We start from the raw sequence: 20,034 nt of genomic DNA on the forward strand, positions 1-20,034 counted from the left end.
GAGTACAATATGAGGCTAATCCTAGAAAAAAGAGTAACATATTTTCTGAAAGCCACATTAAAACACTGGCAGCACATCCCTGGTTAAAGGTCATGGCATATAATGTGTCACTGGAAAGGTAATTTCCTGTAATTTTACAATTAGCTATTGGATTTAACCTAGGGAATGTGGAATGTAACCTGTATCCGTGACCTCTGCAACCTGAGCTCTGCTCTTACTGACCAGAACAGGCCTGTACGTTACTTGAAAGAAACCTTCATCATTACTTACTTAATGCTGAAAAATCAATATCCAAAAAAATAAAAACCAAGTCCTATTTGAAGAGAGGAAAGAATCTGCCCCAAATTCTTGGAAAACAAACCACATCCTTGGGGTGATAAAGCTTGGCGTGTATGAGTGTTTCAGTCTCACTGTTTTAACATCAAAGACAGAGTTTAAGTTATTTTGTCCTAGCCACAGCCAAGCACAACGTGCTTCAGAGAGTTATATTTTATCTGAGGAAATATTGAGTTTATGTCAACAAAAGCTATAATTCAACAAGCCACAAATTCTGATCTCCATGCTGACCTTACAAAAGGCCAAGAGTGAAGAGGACTTTGTCTATTCATAGTCCTTTGGACATACTCTGAAATATGGAGCACTAATCCCTTCTTGAGTGAAAAGACTAACATGAGTTTAACTACATAACTTGATGGTCAAATGATCTGATCCAGAATGAGAATAGATCCTATAGAAAAAGATATGCAACCAATCTATTAACCTTAGGACATTGTAATCAACAGAATAACTTAAGAAATTATTTAGTTTTACTTTAACTTGCTTGCTGTCTCGCTTTTATCATTGCCTTGCTGGATTTGCTCTTCTGCTTGCATAGGTTAAAACAGAGAGTCAGGGCTTCCATGTCCAACTGCTCTACTGCTGTCACAATTTTACTTCAACTATTTACAATTTCCTAAGAAAAACAGTTTCTTTAAAAAAGAATTACATAGGGCTTGGGGAAGATTTAACTTTATTCTTAATGTTTACTGCTAGTGGGTATATTTAGACTTACACAGTTTCCCCACAGAATATTTCCTGCAAATATATTTGACAAAGTTTTCCATGAAAAGCTGAGGAGAAAGGAAGTACTGGACACTTGTACTTACTTTCATAGGTTTATAGAATCATAGAATCACAGAATGGTTTAGGCTGGAAGGGACTTTAAAGATCACTCAGTTCCAGCCCCCTTCCATGGGCAGGGACAGTTCCCACCAGACCAGGTTGCCCAAAGCCCCACCCAACCTGGCTTTGAACAGGGATGGGGCACCCACAGCTTCTCTGGGCAACCCGGGCCAGTGCCTCACCGCACTCTGAGTGAAGAGTTTCCTTCTAACATCTAATCTTAATCTTCCCTCTTTTAGTTTAAAGCCATTACGTCTTGTCCTATGCCTGACAAAGAGTCCCTCTCCAGAATTCCTGTAGGTCCCCTTTAGGTACTGGAAGGCTGCTATAAGGTCTCCCCAGAGCCTTCCCCCAGAGCCTGGGGATTGTTCAGAGGCTGAACAATCCCAGCTCCCTCTGCCTGTCTTCATTTTACCCTCTCCCATTTTCTTCCATAAGCCTCCTAAATACCTTATTAGACTACCTAAAAGATAGTCTAATACTTTCAAAGATTATAATCTTCTACACTGACTACAGCTGATAGGAAGGACTGATTTTATCCATCTTATTTCTTATTCCTGTTACAGCTATTCTCAAGAATTTCCCATGATGAAGATTCAACATCTTCCCCAAGCAACATATTCCAGGAGATATTTTTTTTTTCTACAGTTAAAAAGCTTTCCCTAATGTACATAATGCAACCTAAGGGCAATGTAAAATAAAATAAAATAAAAACTAATCAAAGGTGCCTACTTTGTTAACTCTTTTTAATACATTCCTGGTTCTTATTTAGCTTTCTAATATAGATGGAGTAAAATGTCCATGGAAAAAACATGAGATGGGGATAAGCATATACGAATGTTTATTTTCAGGTGTTTTTGCACCATAAGCCAGGCCCAACTAAGGATGTAGAATTAAAACTGTACCTCTCACAACAGGAAATGGAACATAACCAAAATGAAACACGAGCAGCTTGGACATAGTAAATATATGTATCCATTGGTAATTTTATCTTTACCTTCCCGTCTGTTGGGATGCTGTACATCTACAACACATTCACATTTGTCACTATCCCAGATCCATCCATTATGGCAAAGTTTGTTGGCAAAGGGACAACTAGGAAAAAAAAAAAAAAAGGAAATTAAAAATAATTAAAAATAATATCAAGAGCAGCATCAGAGTCATTTGGCAAAATGAACCTATGCTTAATGATCTATAATGAACTTTTTTCAGACTCAGAGGGACCAGCCTGACTTTCAGGTACTTGGATCTGGGAGCGAAGCTCACAAACTGGAAGAAGGCTAAAGTTCTTCAGGGTCTGCCTAAGAAGAGGATTCAGAGCAGCCAGCAGGCTGAGTGATGGCTAGAAGTGGCTTTGCTGATATGTCACCTATCCCCCAGCCCAGAAGTCTAGCTGAAGGGCACTTTCAGGGTCAAGCCTACATGCAGGGCTAGACAGGGACTTCTGAGCTAACTTTAAATGACCCTGTAGTTGTGTTTCCAGAGTGTCTGTTGAGTTAATGTAGCCAGTTCCCATCAGGACTACAGCTGCTATGCCATACTTTGGAGTGAGATGTGAGATCGCTTTTCTCCAGACACTGAGCCAGACAGATGCAAACCAGGACTGATTACAAAATTTAAAATCCATGGTTTGCATAGATTCTGACCCAAGGTAACATGAGGTACAGCAGAGTGCTTTAGGTTGATCTCAGTACTCTCATGTGCCCTGGCTAAGTAATGTGTGAGCAGAACTGCTCATGTCATGTTGAAAAAATAAAATCTTTTGGGATAACAGAAAACGAAGGCACCATTATAATAACCAAATCAGAACAAAATAATTTTCATACATTGAACCACACAACATAGGTAGTCACTTGTAAATGAGGCAACTTACCCATCTTCTTCTGGGTACTGGACAGATCTTCGTATGATGGTGTACTGATGACGCTGGGTATTTGATAAACATTTACAGCCAGTATGATTGGCAATTTTGATTGGCACAGGCTCTGGAACACTTGTCAAGGGAACTGAGATCTCAAAGAGCTAGGTAGGTGAAATAAACATTATTTTTTTTTCCAGTTTCCATTATGCAATTACTATATCAAATCAAAACTTCTTAGCTTTTGCCACCATTTGCCTCACCATTGCTCTTTTCTAGCAATAGTTACCATAGGGATGAATGAGCAGGTGGGCACTGAGGGTTTTGAAGTGAAAGGCAAACAATGCCTATCACTGTAAAAACTTGCCAAAATGGTCATCTCAGAGTCATATAACCAGCTACTAAATACCCAAGATCACCCCAAAATCTTTGCAAATGCACTCAAATGCCTCTTCTGGATTGCTAACAGAAGATGGAAAAGACACAGGCATTGGGAACTTTGTTCTCAATTATATCATCAGTTGAATCTCAGCCACTCATAGAAACATTTAGCATTACTAAGGTACTCACAGCTTGCACCTTTAGGTCCCTAACTTAAGCTCCACAGACTTCTCAGAGACAGAGGAAACAGGAGTAAATAAAAGACAGTTCAGTCCACTTTAGTTGGGTTCCTCAGAGAATCATTCTTTGTTGACTGTAGTAGGAGACTAAGGAACCACACAGCAATCTCTGGGTAGCCTTGTAGAAGCTCTGGTTCTCTGGGCAGCTCCATGTAGGAGTCATTGAAGTGACCCACACCCTCTCTGACCCAACAGGCCAGCTTTTTTCAAGTGGAAAGTAAGGAATAAAATACTTATCAGCATGCCAGGTTAGTGCTGCATGCAGATTCAGTGGCTGAGAAATAGTTCTAAACCTGTTTAGATATTTAAATGTAGGTGTCATAGTCTCTAACTTCAAGTGGCAGGAATATCCTTCAGTGGATATTTTATGCAAGGAAAAAAAATGTACTCTTACTTTTATGGGAGTAATTTCATAGATTTTAGAGAAGTCTGGTCTGCTGGTAGTGTGTCCAGGACTGGAATTTAGCTGGGGGCTTTTGAGGGAATGGTTATTTTGAAGGGCACTAAAGGAATGTTACACTCTGCAGAATTGCAGCTTTTCAACAAACTTATGAACTGCTGCTCCAAAAACACATAAATAAGTAAATACTTTTTAGCGTGACCTAGCTCCCTGAGCTGATCAGATGTCTTTTGTGTATAGCCAACAGCTCATAAGTGCTTTCTCTGTCTGGTGTGGAATGAAAGCAATTAATGAACATTGACGCAAGAAGGACAGATCCAGTGTACCCAGACACAAAGGAATTGCATTACAAAAAACCTGAAACAATATGGAAGTGAATCAGGCCTGCTGACCTTCAAATGCTTTCCTGTAAGAACTTCAATTTTGTTTTTAAAACAACTGCCCTTAGTCTTTGTTCTGTCTTAAATAAAAACCTATTTGGTAACTAGAGTTTAATATATTAATATAAGTACAAAAGGTCTGATAAGTAGGGGTGCCCAAAATGAAGATTAATCTAGGAGGACCTGTCCCTTGTGTTCATTTTGTAGGTATGGATACAGATGGTTTCAAACAAAGCACTGACTGAAAGTACTGAAGTTGGAGCTGTGCTCATTTGCCAACTGGAGCAAGATACCTCTGTACATAGATGCTAGAGGGAGTCTACTGAAAGAAGCTCTAGATACTCTATGCTCACTTTTTGGCACCAGTCATTAAAATTCACATATTTGTTGCTTTTTGCACCTAAGCAATAACTGGGTGCAGGTTTAATCCTTTTCCAAAGTAACTTGTGATTTGGGACATTCAGATCCTGAAGCATTCAAGCTTGAATGAAGCATGCAATGAGCAGTTGATATCTTCTGCTGCAAATGTCTCTTTTTAAGGCTCACAAAGCTGTACCTCAATAACTATTAACCATCCTTGTGGCATTAATGGCAATTTTGAGAATGCAGCTCTCAAACTCCTGGTCCCACACTACAAAATGCCCCAGATTTTCTCAGTCCTTTGGTGGAGAGTTTTCCCACGAGCCAATGCTCTCAAGAGGTCCCAGGTCCAAGTAACAATACGTTAGAGAAGCATTATATCCCGTAATGTCATGTGAGCCTACAGTCACTTTCTCAGGGTCTGATTTTCCATCTCTACACATATATAAACATTTGTAATAATATGACATGAGTGTAAAATGTCATTGCACATGCCTGTGTTTACTCCACATGGATAAAAAAGTCAATTCTTCTGTTTGTTATGACAGAGTAGACAGATCTTTCATAACAGGATTTCAGAAACCAAACATCCTTTTTCCCCTCCCTTCTTTGAGAGCCAGGGCAAAGGGAATGCATGTAAATAGGCTCATTTACCGTTTTTGACACGTAAGTTGTACTTGTGTTCATGCAGCTCAGACTCTCCTCATTGCAGCAGCCTCCACATCTGAACACGTTCACACAGGGAGGCTTGAAGAATTTGTTGGTTGTCGTACCAAGCTCTTTGGCAACCTCCACACAGGTTTCCCTTGGCACACACTGAGTCTTTTGCCATTCCTCATCTATGACTGGAGAGAACACCATTTTTATGAGCAATCATGGCAAAGTAAACCTCTGATTAGTGAGGCAAAAACATTACACAAATAAAAATGAAGTGCTGGCAGGCCATCTGCACTTACTTGGATTAATTTAAGGACCAGAGAGAGGCGGAGTACAAAATTATCCCAGTAACTTACAGCAGCTGCCCTGGCAAAGAGGTCGCTACATTTATCTGCCTTTGGTTTTCAACAGGGATGACCAAAATCTCCGTTCATGTCCATGGGTTAAGTAGGGCACATCGATCTCTGCTGAAAGAGGATCAGCTCCCCAAAGCACGTCTGGTCAGGCAGGCCCCAACCCTTTCTTCTCTCCTGCGGGGTCATTTTCATGTTGCCACCCTAGCCTGTCACCACGTGTACCCCAATTTGGGCGCATAGAGCCTGGGCCTGACTGGAAAAGCACATTAATGATTAACAGATTCTGGTCAGAGGGTATTAGTACTCCCACTGGATGTCAGCCAGCGAGCTGTTTCCAAGCTGCTGAATGAAATCCAAGACAAACACTCTCACACCTAAATACCCTCTGGGGTTTTAAGTTGGAATAACAGGAATATGAATTCAAGCGTCTTTTATCTATTCAAAACAACGTGGCATCTTTCAAATACTCAGTTGGTATAGACTAGTAATTTATTTCAGACGTATCTGTCAAACCCTGACTGTGAGAAGGAATAATGCATTCACTGGCTGAAGCACAGAGAGAAAATAGTAACATTTACATAATACCATCTCAGGTCTTCTTAGAGGTGGCCCTGCTTTTTTTTTTTTTTTTTTCTGCTTTTGCTTATCTGATTCATGTTATGGAATTACTCGAGAGTCATCAGTGCTTGTGCTTTAAGTCCTTAAAATACTGAAAACATTTTTCCTGTCTGCCCCCCTCCAGCAGGCTTATGAAAGGTGAAAAGCAACTTCTACAATATTAAGAAAATTGCTCTCCCAGTGCAGTCCATCTCCCTGCTATTGTGCCAGCAGTATGTACATTTATAGGGCATTTCTAATTTTTTATTATTTTTTTTTTCTGGAAGACTTTTAATCTAATTGCTATACTTTGTCTTCAGATAAGCCTTTATTTCACTCTTTCCTACCTGACTTTCCTTTCATTTATTTATATTTTCTTTAACTGACTCTGTATATCTAAATCAGTTTGTTTATTTCTGCAAAGCTCTTCCTCAGGGCTGATTCACTCTACTTTCCACTCATTCAAAAAGTACAAACTATAACAGTTTAGGGTCTGGATTCTGATTTTACTTCCTGTAGCATAAATTAAGGAAAGAATCACTAAAATCAATAGAATTTTCTAGAGTAGTTGAGACTATCAAAGCAGCAATCTAATCCTAAGCCTTAAAATAGAAAATAAAGTGTTTGCCAAACTTACTAAAGTACATGCATGTAACCACTTCAGATGTTACTTCAGTGAGAGTGAGCAGTGATGACCTTTCCATCTGCACATATCTTCCCTTTAGTAATCACATTATGTATGTATTTATTTATTTTAAATAGAAGGGCTGCTTCAGGAAGGGCTGGTCAAAGAAGTGGGTGTCATGCTTTGTTGTGAAGCACTGTGGTCGCTGTGATCTCCCCTGAGCAAGCACAGGGCATTTGCTGCAAAATCTGGCTCCGATGATATACACCCAAGCTTGAAAGTGCTGCTGTTGTAGGTGAACTGAGCTGCTCTGGGCAGGTTGTGGTGGGACAGGGTGAGGGGTGCTTTCAGTGACTTCATTGTTAAAGCTCTAGAAAGGAGGAACAAAGTCTTCAAGTTGCACCATTGGAGTGTGGGGTGCAGTGGAAGATGGTCTAACTGTGAAGCTGTGAATAGACTTCACCCAGCCTTCTCATCATAGCACTTTACTAAAACAAAACAGATGCTCTTGGCAAAAGGGACAGTGCTTACTGACTGGAAAGGGTGTGGGAAAGAAATACATGTTTATAGGCTCAGTTTTTTAAAAGGAGCTTTAATACCTTGAACATATTAAGATGTTAGAACAAAGTCATTTCTGTTCTGGGATAATTCCACTTTGGATGGAAAAATGGAGAAGATGACCCAAAAGGCTTTTTTTAACTTAAATTTCAGTGACTGGGCTTTGTTTGAGAAAGCGGACATACCTGTGTCTAAAGTTAGATATTCAAAGGGAAAGAAGGAAGTGAACTAACAGCTGTGACAAGTGGTTATGAGAATATTACATCTGTACAACTATAGGTATCTGACTTCATTACCTGAAGAGCTACATTTTTCTGCCATTCAAAATGCCTATTGCAAAAAGCCTACATTGCCTCAGTACCGTTTGACAACATCCTCTGTTGTTTCAGTGTATTGACAAAAGGAACATTTATTTTTTTCATAAATACAGAGGTTCACTCAATGAGCTATAGTGAATAGAGAAATACAGCATTTGACCCTGGGTACTACTTCTAATAACAGCTACATGAACTTCATTTGATATACATACAGAAACTAATGTTTCTGTATAGGCTTGTAAAGATGTGCAAAACAAAACATGCAAACATTAATTAAAGTCCCCTTAGTTGTTCTTCCAATCTGTATTGGATGCTGGGGTTTGTTTGGTTTGATTTGTGTATTTTTGTTGTTGTTAGCTTGCTTTTGTTTTGTTTGTCTCTACAAAATTTTTATGAGATGTTTAAAGCCATGCCTGTCACATAAAAACCCTTTTCTGACTGGCATTCATCTCTGCATTTCTGTTCCATGGCTCAGAGAACTAAATTGAGGCCTTTGCTCAGTCATAATTTAGTTGAAATGTAGAAGCAATAGATATAAAAGCGACAGCAATTGCGTGCAAATGTGGCTGTGGTTATTGTAAAAGCAGTGCTGGAACAGGATCAGCAATATCCTATTTCCCCAAAGGAAAGTGATATGGTCATGTCACTTCAGGGTAAAGACTGAACAAAAAAGAATAGCTTGATCTGTACTTGGTTAGCCTATAGTGTAGCTTTGCTGTAGGAAATCCATCTCCATGACTGAAGCGTAGTACTTGATCTTTTATTTTACATCAATGAACATAAAATGGCCCTTGAGTCTTTCACCTACAGGGAACAGTATTCATTTTTGCTCCATGTGGGGGAACAGATTTGTGATTCCCTTCACTCAGGTGCTGGCTGGCAGTTTCAAAGCTTACTTCTTCTCTCCAGAGAGATTTCCTCAAATAGAGAGAGAAGATTAGGGCAATACCTCCTTCCTGCAGTTCCCACTCAGACACCACTGATGATGTGCAGTGCCTTATATCAAAACACACCTAATAAAGAAAGGGATTGTGATGCCTGTTGTAAAACTCGTTTGTTTTTGCCTGCAAGCAAATTCCAGGATCTGGCAAGATGCTGCTGGCAGGCCCCTCAGCCCATCACTCCAGCCCACTCTATGCATGTTTACTTCCCCTCTTTTTGTGGAGTGACAAATTCATACATAATACATCTTTCCCTCGAATGGTACACAGTACAGTAAGTCTGATTTGCCCATAAATGAGGGAGACATACTCAGGCTGTTGCCTGACATTTTTTCGTACAGAGTCATTTTCCGTGAATGCCCTGCTGTTTCCAGTCCAGGTGTATTCTAGGAAACCCCTGGCACTTAAAATCCATTACTGCATAAGATGGTCCTGAAGCTGCAGCCAGACTCCAAACCTGCACCCACCTTTCAGTGTATCGATGTCATAGAAAGCAGCAGCAAATCTGGTGGAGCGATGCGATGCAGAGCGGGAGTCTAAATTGGCCAGACTTTTGAGTTTTAGCCTGCATTTCCACAGCTTCCAGTCCTCAGAATGAGTGATTCGAAGCAGCTCTTCCAGGCTGGATGCCCTCCTGATCTGCTGCTCTGACCGCTCCAGTGCTGACAGAGATGTCCTCTGGAAGGAAAAAGGGGGAAGTCAGAAAGCCAGTGCATTTACTGCATGTCCCAAACACAGCACACACAACACTTGCACCAGAGGCAGCATATTGATGAGAACAGCTGAGAATACCTGGGAAAACAGGAGCACATGGGAATGTCCCTGTTTTTAATGGTGCCTGATGTCAGACGGATCTGCAGGATTTGTGCCCTTATAAATTGGGAAGGTGAGATACCCCTTTCCTCACCGTTTCCATCACAGCCAGCAGAGCTGATCAACCAATTCAGGCTGCAGTCCCCGTGTCCCTGCTCCCCAGGGAACATGGCATGTGAATGAGTTCAGCTTGCAAGAACAATTCAGGCACCTTTGCAGAGAGCCACCTTGGGTGCAAAAACTCTGGTGTCAGTCAGGAGACATCACTGCAAAAGTAGGTGATATAGCCAGGAGATGCCCTAAGTATGAGGGCCAACCCACACAGTGGGCAAACACGATGTTCAACGTGCTGCAAAGTGCAGGGTGCATCTGCTGTTTCCCACCATGACTGCCATCTAGGTCATGCCCAAGTCTGCCAAGGTAGCCTCACATCAAGCCTCTGTGCTGTGGCTGTGCAGCAATACATGACAGCCCTCCACTTCCATGGGATAACACTCCCTACAAAGGCCTACACTGTTAGTATAAAGTCATTACTCACTTAAAATATACCTTTTTAATAGAAACTTAGTAGTACATGGCATACCACAACAATACTGGTTTCTTTGGCTGCTGCTTTCTGACATCTGTGTGCCTTTACCAAGACACTGCATATTTATTTCCACTGACTCACCAGGTCTGCTAAAAACTACTGCCTCCAACCCAAGTGAAAGGTTATCTTTGTAAATGGCTGTACTCTGCTGGGCTGGTGCTCAGCTGTGTTCTCCAGTAATGCAGTCGGCTGTGCTTTCTGACCAGCAGATAAGGGGCTGTACCGCCAGCTCTTATAAATAATACACCACATCCTAAAGGCAAAGCTGAAAGATGGGAGCTGGTGATTAGGCAGCCAGCAGCAGGATAGTGTTCTGCATAAGCCTAGGGAAGGAGTGAGGAATCACCTACGAGAGAAAGATTTTTAGATGAGATCTGAAACCTAGGCATTGACCACATCTGTTGTTCGTTATTAAAACATCTGTGGCATTTATTTTGCAATGATACAGATGTTAGCTTGTACACACTGGCCAAGTTCATTTTTGCATAATTACCTTCCACTGACCTAAAATTCCCTAAGTAGTTAACCAGAATAAGTTATTTACTCTTCTTTTATGCCCATATGGAACATTGTACCGTGCTCTAGCATGCTGCCATGTTTTATTATGATGAAAGAGATGGCTGCTTTTCATAGGTGTATCATTTCTCATACATTTCATCTGTGGTGAAAACTGGAAAGCCCATCTCAATACTTATGGACAAATAAGTCAAAAGGAATGTGAAAAATTAGCACCAGTAACTTAACTGCAAGACAGTTTTACAAACAAGCTACCCAGAATTTTGCTGATCTAGGAAAGCTCAAATTCAGCTTGAGGTCAATATGTCAAGAGTTATTTTTTCAAAGAACCGCAGCTTATATTCACTCTCATACACATACTGTCTCCTTGACCCTGCAAAACAGTGAGTACGAGACCAGGGGTGGTGTGGTAATGGGACCAAATATGTTAAAAATGAAATGTATTAAGCATTAACATTTTTTTTTGTCTTTAAAGAAAGAAAGAAAGAAAGAAAAAAAGAAAGGAAGGAAACAAAGAAAGAAAAGAAAGAAAAGAAAGAAAGATGTCCAAGCTAGATCAGCATCCAAGACCTTTAAACTAGAATGAAATTACAGAGAACCAGTAAAATTATATGATGCTATTCTGTAAATGAAAAGACACATCTCTGCATTTCTTGTAGAAGTCAATAGTTGGGACTTGCATTTCCACTTCTTTCACTTAAATATCAAGTGTTATTATAGGAGAAAACTAATTTTAATCTTAAGGTCAAAAAATACACAAAAAGTATGCATGCCTCATGGTACAGAAAAGATCTCTGTGCTTATCTAAAGCAAAAATTTGTACTGCTTAAAGTATCTGTGTATTTTTAAAGCTATACAAATTCATTGATGTGGAAATTAACTGACTTTATGCCTGAAAAATTAATATTGTATAGAAATGGGAAAAAAAAGTGTATTAATAGAATTCAATTTTGTACAAAAATAAAAAAGCATATCAAATGGATTTTGAATTGTGATAATTACAAAAGTGTACCTCTGATATTGATGCACTATAGTGGTATTGACAAAGCCTGACTATGTATGCAGGTTGTTCCTTCTCTTCTTTTACTCTTTCTCTTATACTGGATATTGGAGAAGTGCAGTCAAAGGAAATGGGAAGAGCAGTGCACATTACAGAATTCCCTTTACAGTCATTAGAAGTTAAACCTAATTAACTACACTGTGATTATCCAAAACTCACACAGAGCCCTTGGAACTGAGTTATCACTTCTCTGTGCCAGGGTTATTCAACCCTGAAGTGAATCATCTGCCTTTACTGTCTTCACATTTCCCAACAGATACACAAGCTCTTCATTTAATGGGATAGCCAGTTGCCTCCCAGAACAATGTCAGGATAAGCATGTTCTTTCTTCTTATATTTGACTTCCTGGAGGGAACAGATTTTGCAGCTGATTTTTTAACTTCTTCCCAGGAATCCAATACAAAATTTCCTGATGCCATTTCCCATATCAACAACAGCACTGAGATAAAGTGCTGTCTCTCCCTCTGAGCACTACTGACACTAGGCATGACAGTAAGCAGAAGGCATTAATAGATATTTGGAGAGGGCTGAATCCCAAATAATTGTAGATTTTTACACTGTGGACATCTATTTTGTCACTCTCAGCTCCCTCTACAGACAAGGTAGAGAAATAGACACTTGCAGAGCATGAGGCATTTGAAATCACATTGAAATTCTGCTAGCTGCCCAGTAAGTGAATCACAGAATCACAGAATTTCTAGGTTGGAAGAGACCTCAAGATCATCAAGTCCAACCTCTAACCTAACGCTAACAGTCCCCACTAAACCATATCCCTAAGCTCTACATCTAAACGTCTTTTAAAGACCTCCAGGGATGGCTCACTAGATCACAAAAGTCATTTGTGTTGTGGATCTTTGGTTAAACGAATCCCACTGAAGCTTTCTGGGATATAAAACATTTGAAGACAAACATCTCATTTTCTTCTGATCTGACTAGGTGCTGAAACAGGAACAATTAATACTGCCTTACACATTTGTTTTGTCTTCACTGGGATTTTTACAATACACTCAATAAGATGTTCTTTTAAACACTTGCTAGAGCATGGACAGACTGTTCATAATCTAGAACGGAGTCTCTCATCTTTATACAGTTTGACTGTAGAGGTGGATATCCACAACTTAAAAGCATTCAAAACTAAAAGCTTATAGAAGGAAAAAGATATATATATATAAATGAAAACACATGGAAGATGCAGCAGCCCCACCAGCAGGATTATGGCCTCAGCTGGGGCACTCTCTTGTTATGGCACAGCAGCACTGAATAGTGTGTGGTCACAAAATCTTTCTCAAGCATACATTTGTATTTAGTGTGTTTTGAAAAGGATAGCATCATCTGAAAACATAAAAACTTTTATGGTCTCAGGCAATATCACAGATGACATACCATATGACTGCTAATGCCACACAGATGTGGACACTTCTTTCATGTACAACAGTTTGAATTCAAGCCCTGTTTCGTTACAGACAAACATACTCCGGCCGGCTGAAAAGCTCCACTTGGAAGAGTGCAGCTTTGCACTGAAAGATGAATAAATGTTTCAAAATGTGAAATTGGATAAAGGTGTTAGGTTTGATGACATTCCAAACCTACCCTTCATGTGATGATCAAAGACTTTTTTTCCTTCTCACAGTGATAATGAGTGGACAGCATGCAAAGAGGTCAAATCTCCACTGATATTTTTGGAAGGTCCAGATCCCCAGAACACGCAAGAGGAGCAGAGGCACTTTCTATCTGCTTCTCCTAACTGCAGTCACCTGCATGTGCTATTTCAAACTTTTCAGAGATCCCTTCCTCCCTTTTTTAGGCTTTCTCTGATAATGATAGTCCTTTGTTCCAGGTTCCTTCCCCTGTCATGGTGTTACCTGCACTACCTCTGCCCTCCTCGGTTCTTGTCTACCTGCAACATTCTCCATTCTGCTTTCATCATCTTGTACTGCTTGGAACACACTGTGCTTTTATGTTTATTTTCCCCTTTTTTCTCCACACTCTTAAGCGATGGGTCAGGTGAGAGTCTAATGAGATCTAACTCAGGCTGAGCTGGTCAGCCTCTTGGTATAGAGACATCCATTTTTTCTCCCTGCCATGCCCTCACTCCCTTTCTCTTAAGTCACCAAAGATTTTAGTGGTTAGGTGGGATGAGCTTTCACCATTGTGGTGGCTGGTTGTGATGGTTGCAATCTATCTGTGGAATGGGACTTCACTGCACTTAGCATTGCTCACATAGTTGGAAAAATGATGATCTCTGGCCCCCAAAAGCTTAAAATTTCCATTACGGTTTGAGAGAGAAAGAAAACAGAGGAGCTATTGAAAAAGGGCCAGGACAATGTTCTTTACATGATCCCAAAAAGAAAAAAAAAAATATATATATATATATATATAATCTTTGGAAACATATCACTGGATATCTCAAAATGTCACAAACTTTCACTACCCATAAATGTATACCCCATAGTAAACCAAGTACATAATGCTATTGCCTACAATAAATGTTTTCTTAGAACTCATCAATAACAAATAACAAAACAAAGTACAAGTAGTATAGTAGATTTAAGTAGTTCATTCTTATCTCTTCATCTTGTTGCTACTTTTAATACAATTTTTCAAAGCATCACAATGAATTCCATGCCCAAAGATAAAAATCTGATTTGTACTCAAATAAATTTTTCTGTTTTTCATGACAGGAACCTCCCGTATGTTCCAAAACTTTCTTCAGTTCAAAGAGGAATATCTATTTGCCTGCGTTTGGACTACGAGCAATATCATTGACATCAGGAAATGATAACGTGGGTTAGCATTGTGATTTTTGGATAATTACAACTTCTGTCTTTCCAAAAGAAACCATAATGGACTATCTATCTTCTTCCTAGCAATCTCAGATGCCAGGGAACTCTAAAAGCAGTTAGCATTGGAAAGAAACAAGAGAAAGAGCAGTGGTACATTCAGTGGCCTTTCCTACCTTGGAAGATGGTTTAAATCAGAGTTCATTACCCTGTTGACTTATAATAATCAAACATTTGTCTTGTGTGTCATGTTGTACAGATGCAGAATTTCACAGTTAGTCTGCACTACTCAAACTTTGCCCCTTCTTGAGAGTTAGTATTGTCAAGCTCCTATCAGGTGTTGCCACTCAACAGTTCGTACCTTTTCTTCATGCTTGACAAGCTCCTAGGTTTCTTGCTTAAGGAAAAAGTACCCTACATATTTCAAACTGATGTCTGAGTGAGCCAGCAGAACACAATACATTTTTACATTTCACTCCTTCAAATATGCCACAGATGATCTTTGTATTAGTGCTGTATTTGGCCCATTCAGGATCTTCTGGAGGTAATTTGAACAGAGGAAAGACGTGTAGAATGCAATAGTGAAAGAAAGGCCCACTGAAGTCCTAAATTTACTCAAGGACCACAAACATATGCCTAGGACCTCGAATTAATTATTTTCAAGTTCAGTAACTATAATTTTTTTTATTTAAGAAAATAGATGCATAGTCAATAATATTCTGCATGTATGACAAGGCAAAAATAAAGGTTTATCAAAATCCATATATTGCACACTGTAAAGAAAGTCCTGCTTGCATTTCACTCTACACTCGGTCACACTCACAGACTCAAGGAAGACATCCCCAAAGCTTACACAGATGTCTAAACCACTTTCTTTTAGCCCCAGCCCAGGCAGTCCTTATCCACAGTGGGACACGAACCTCTGCTCAAAGCTATATATGTGTAACAGCTCTTCTGAAAGAGAACATATTTTTTTTCTGATTTAGGGTCACAGATAATATTGTGGCAAGCGCTGCACAAATACCAATGGAAAGCTTCAACATTATCACTATGTCTGGAGCCAGGACAAATGATTAAGGAACCTTTCAATAACCTTGCACTGTTTTATGGTCCATCTTCTCAGCAGTTAAACAATAAAAAGAAGGTAAGAACTTTATCTTGCCAAACAAAGCAGATTTTAGCTGCATAACAAAGAGTTATGATTCTCTTAATGTCATTGTATTACAGACATTGCCAAGCAGGTTTAAGCTAAGTTCAAACTAAATCTTTCAAAATTAACCAATTTAGTGGGGGAGGTTTCATCACAAAGTGAGGGCACTTGGACATTGACAAAGAGTACTGGCAGGAAATGAGAACATTTTGGAGCTTTATGCGAGTGCCATGTGCTTGATGCAGCAGTAGCAGCTACAAGTAGCTCAAAGACTTCATGCAACCAGATCATGCAACTGCACTAAGGCCTAAAGGAGCTGGGACTGGCTAAAGACAAGGACTGCCAGTAGCCTGGGTGGAGGACTTCATGCCTTGCCTCAAAGCCATATTGTGGTTCATAGTGCAGGCTGTTAGCCGATCTGACCAAGGCATCTCTACACTGAAAGCGAGTTCTTGTGGAAAAGCCTTGCTCTCTCTTGGCAGGAAAACAGCCCAGCTCCTACACAAAGATGGTGCCTGAAGTCATCATTTGAGCTGATGAAATTGACAAGCTTCCATATAATCTCTGCAGTAAGAGAAACTCCTTTTGATGATTTGCATCATTTTTAGTAACTATTTCTAGCATTGTTGTGGTTTTGGGTATGAACACAAAATAAAGAGACGATCCCTAACCTGGTGACTACAACCAAAGTAGAAGAAAAGAGAAAACAGAGGAAGGCATTTATCCAAAGAGATTACCAAGAAAACACAGAAAATAATGCTTAGAGTCATAGGCCGTGATTTTGAGATAGCAGGGGGTCCAACCACTGTCAAGTTTTATCATAACAAATATTGTCAATTTTACAGCATCTTGTATTCTTGGGTGTTGCATAACAGACAATAAAATTGTGAAACTTTTCTGCAGCTTGAAAGCATCAGATTTGCAGGAGTAATTTACAGCCTTACCAAGAAGTAACTGCCTCAGCTTTTAAACATATAGCATGGGGAGTTTAACTTTACCAAGTCTGACACATAATAGCTTGCACTAATTTTATCATCACCGTTGTATTTCATTTCTGAGGAGAAAAAATAATAATAATTTGTTTTCAACAACTCCTCTAAAATCAGAACTTTGATTCTCTGTCAGCTATGAACTTTTTATCTATGTAATACCATCCCTGACAGTATCCCCTCTGCCCCTCTGGGCTCATGAACATCTGTGTGCCTATATCTATGATTATCTATATTTTCTATTAGTGCACAAAGAAGCTATTTTTAGTTATAATGAATGTGACCTCATAGAGACAAAACAATGAGATATTTTGACTTCCTACTTATATTCTTCCCTAAAACCAATAAGATTCTCATGGAATTTCTCACTGACATTTACAGGCTCTTCTGTCTTTATCAGAAACATGGATGAAGCTTCAGGGTCTTTCAGTACTTCATTCCACCTTCAGATGGAGGCTGAAACAAAAACTTAAATCTGTTCTAATACTCAGGAAAAAATATCAAGCTCTCTCAGACTTATTCAGACTGGACACTCACCTGGGCTGCCATTCCAGTTACAGCATCAACAATCTGGAAGGACATGCAGCATATGGTAAAGTCAAGTGGTGGTCCAGTGAGGCTGACTTCTAGCTTTCACATTTTTTAAAAGTTCTTTCTTCAGAGGAAATTGTATTGAAAGACTACAACTATATTGTCCGAGTAGATTGCAAAAAAACATGCAACTGGACAGAATTTCTTTTTAAGAGGTTGGAAATGACCAAGTCTTTCCCCAAATACAAAATTACTAGGGACTGTGTTACAGTTGAGAAACCCTACAATTGCATCGGACATACATGTAGTTATATGATAGTCAAAAAAGTTGTCTGGGGGGGTGGGCTTGAGAACTCCCCCAGGTACTGGGGCAACTTTTTTCTGCACAAAAAAAAAAAAAAAAAAAAAAAAAAGTAGCATTTTTCTACACAAAAAAAAAAGTTTCATTTTCTGCAACTGCATCAGAGAGTGACTCCACATAACTCACACAAGCAAAAATATTAATGTGTCAAAAATGCAGCTTCTAGCTGCATTGCCCAGACAGCTACTCCTGCTTTGCTCAAAGAGCAGAAAATTGTCCTCTGGGTGGAAAGCCTGAAGGTCACCTCTCTACCCTCACCAGTGCCTGCTTGCGCAGCTAGAGCTCAAAGTTTGGAAAGCAGTCAGAAGAACAAGAGTTTTGCTTCCCCCATCCAAAGCCTAAGAGAGACCTCTCTGCTGTCTGCCCCCAGAGTTAGAGTACTTGTCTTGACCATACTTCCTCTCAAGAAAGGGTGACCATGTGATCAATCCAGTCATCCCACAACGTCTAGTGTGTCCATGCTGCTGAAAGAGAAACTGCATAGCACCCTGTCCTGTAAGAAGAGCAGCAGCAAATGGCCAGAGCACAGAAAGAAGGACTGACAGTTACATTATATGTGATTTTGGGAGGAACATAAAGTGGTAAAACTGATTTTTTTTATCTGGTGTTTTATCAGGGAGAAGGGGACTGATGGAAACATTCATCTGAGTCATATTTCTCACTGATAAAGAAATGATGTTTGAAGGTCTCTTTTGATAAAACTTTGTCAGCACATCATTTGGACAAGACCCAAAACTGGAGAAGCAACTTCTGGACTGCTCCAACATTGCTGTTCAGCATGTTAAAAAGTTCCCTCCAGACTCCTCTCCTCCAGGCTCCAGCCTCACGCCCAGTGAAAACAGGAGACTTAATTACCCATTTCCTAAGATTAGTAGTCAAGGTGGTGATAAACAGCTTATAATTTAGCTGAGGATGATATGCTTTCACAAGTGAATCATATCAGCTACCCTGCGTCTTCAGGAGAACAGCTGTTTTATATTTTGAATGGCCTTTTCAATTAGAATATATCTTTTCTGGTGCTACAGCAAACAAATCAGACTTCTTTCACTTTAGTAGTGTGATTACATTATCAAAATCCTCAGACATGAGACATTTTGGTTGTTCTACTCTGAACATTTGGTTTGAATGAAACTAAATACTCAAAGCAAAGAAGTGAAAACAGCAGAATGTTACATGACTTGGAAGTGAAACCATGAATCTCAGATTATTTCATTTCTTTTATGTGTCTAAACAATCAGAAACTGATAATGTATTAGAATATTTCTCACAATATTTCTCTTTTGGCCATATAGATCTTTTTTATTAAAATGGGTGTTGTGATGTGTTTTTTGTTTTGTTTTGTTGTGGTTTTTTTTTTTTTCTTTTTTCTTTTTTTTTTTTTTTCTTTTTTTTCCAGCCAGTAAATATTTTTAGAATCAACTAGAACTCTCATCAAACAAATCTTCCTTCCCACAGCCAGGTCTTTTGGCTGTCATGGGAAACTCACAGCAGCTAAAGTATGCTTTTGAAGATAACAGCACTCACTATGCCTCGTCTTGTTGGTAGTGATGGAAAAACAAGATGGAGAGATGGAAAAAAGAAATAGGTCTACTGTGGTGTGGAGTTTCTTCCTTTTCAAGCCTGGTTATCTACGTTGAGACTTTGCCTTTAGGCCCCTCCTGTGGTAATCATGCAAAGTGTATTTGCCTGGTCAGTGAAAGGACAGATAGGGATTGTCATAAATGCCCAGGGTGGTAACTGCCTGGTATATCCCAAATGCTACTGATAGCTATGGGAATCCTACAGTATGTTTTCTCAAGCTCTACTTCTGCTCTTGGTTGTATCCTCTGGCATAGCTGCAGTGTGTTCAGGCAGACACAATGCTCACCACAGAGCACAGCTAGAGACATTACATAAGCTCTTACTTCATCATATGCAATCCTAGGTGCTTGTCTAACACTGTGACACAGTACACATGTCAAAAATAGCATATTGCAGGTGTTTACAAAGAATGTGTCCAGACTGTAGTCACTTTTTTTTTGATATTTTTCATTGGAAATCACTGGGGTTTGGACAGTGATTTTGAAATGTCTCAGTAACAGAGAATTGGATGAAATCAGATGACTATATATTCTTTTAATATTTGAAAATATTTTTAATGTGTTGAAGGTTCTTTCAGTTAGTGATTTCATTGGTTTCTGGGTTTGCCCCAAGACACTTCAACAAATGTTTTGGAAGTATGACTAGCCAATTGTACGGCCGGATTTCCAAATGTCACTTCACAAAGCAGAGCCACTGCCAGTACTGAGTGAACTTATGTTACCCCAATCACATGCACACATTTTCCTGGAATTGTAATTTTTCTTAAGTAATATTTCCCTAGCAGTTGAGGAAAGTATCCTAACATGGTTTCTGAGTCACATTGCTAATTAAAGT

At 39.5% G+C, this 20,034-nt stretch overlaps 1 protein-coding gene across 1 annotated transcript in view; it reads right to left on the reverse strand.

Annotated features, from left to right (window-relative positions):
* VEGFD (vascular endothelial growth factor D) overlaps positions 1 to 20,034 on the reverse strand; it is a 30,564-nt gene that overhangs the window by 2,924 nt on the left and 7,606 nt on the right. Inside the window, exons 2-5 of the mRNA XM_084510597.1 lie at positions 9,298 to 9,508; positions 5,434 to 5,624; positions 3,035 to 3,183; positions 2,159 to 2,256 (exon numbers count right to left, since the gene is read on the reverse strand). Coding sequence (XP_084366723.1) covers positions 2,159 to 2,256; positions 3,035 to 3,183; positions 5,434 to 5,624; positions 9,298 to 9,508 — 649 coding nt within the window. The remainder of the gene's footprint in view (positions 1 to 2,158; positions 2,257 to 3,034; positions 3,184 to 5,433; positions 5,625 to 9,297; positions 9,509 to 20,034) is intronic.

Source organism: Aythya ferina (assembly GCF_964211825.1).
Source record: "Aythya ferina genome assembly, chromosome: 1".
In the NCBI taxonomy this organism is placed as follows: domain Eukaryota; kingdom Metazoa; phylum Chordata; class Aves; order Anseriformes; family Anatidae; genus Aythya; species Aythya ferina.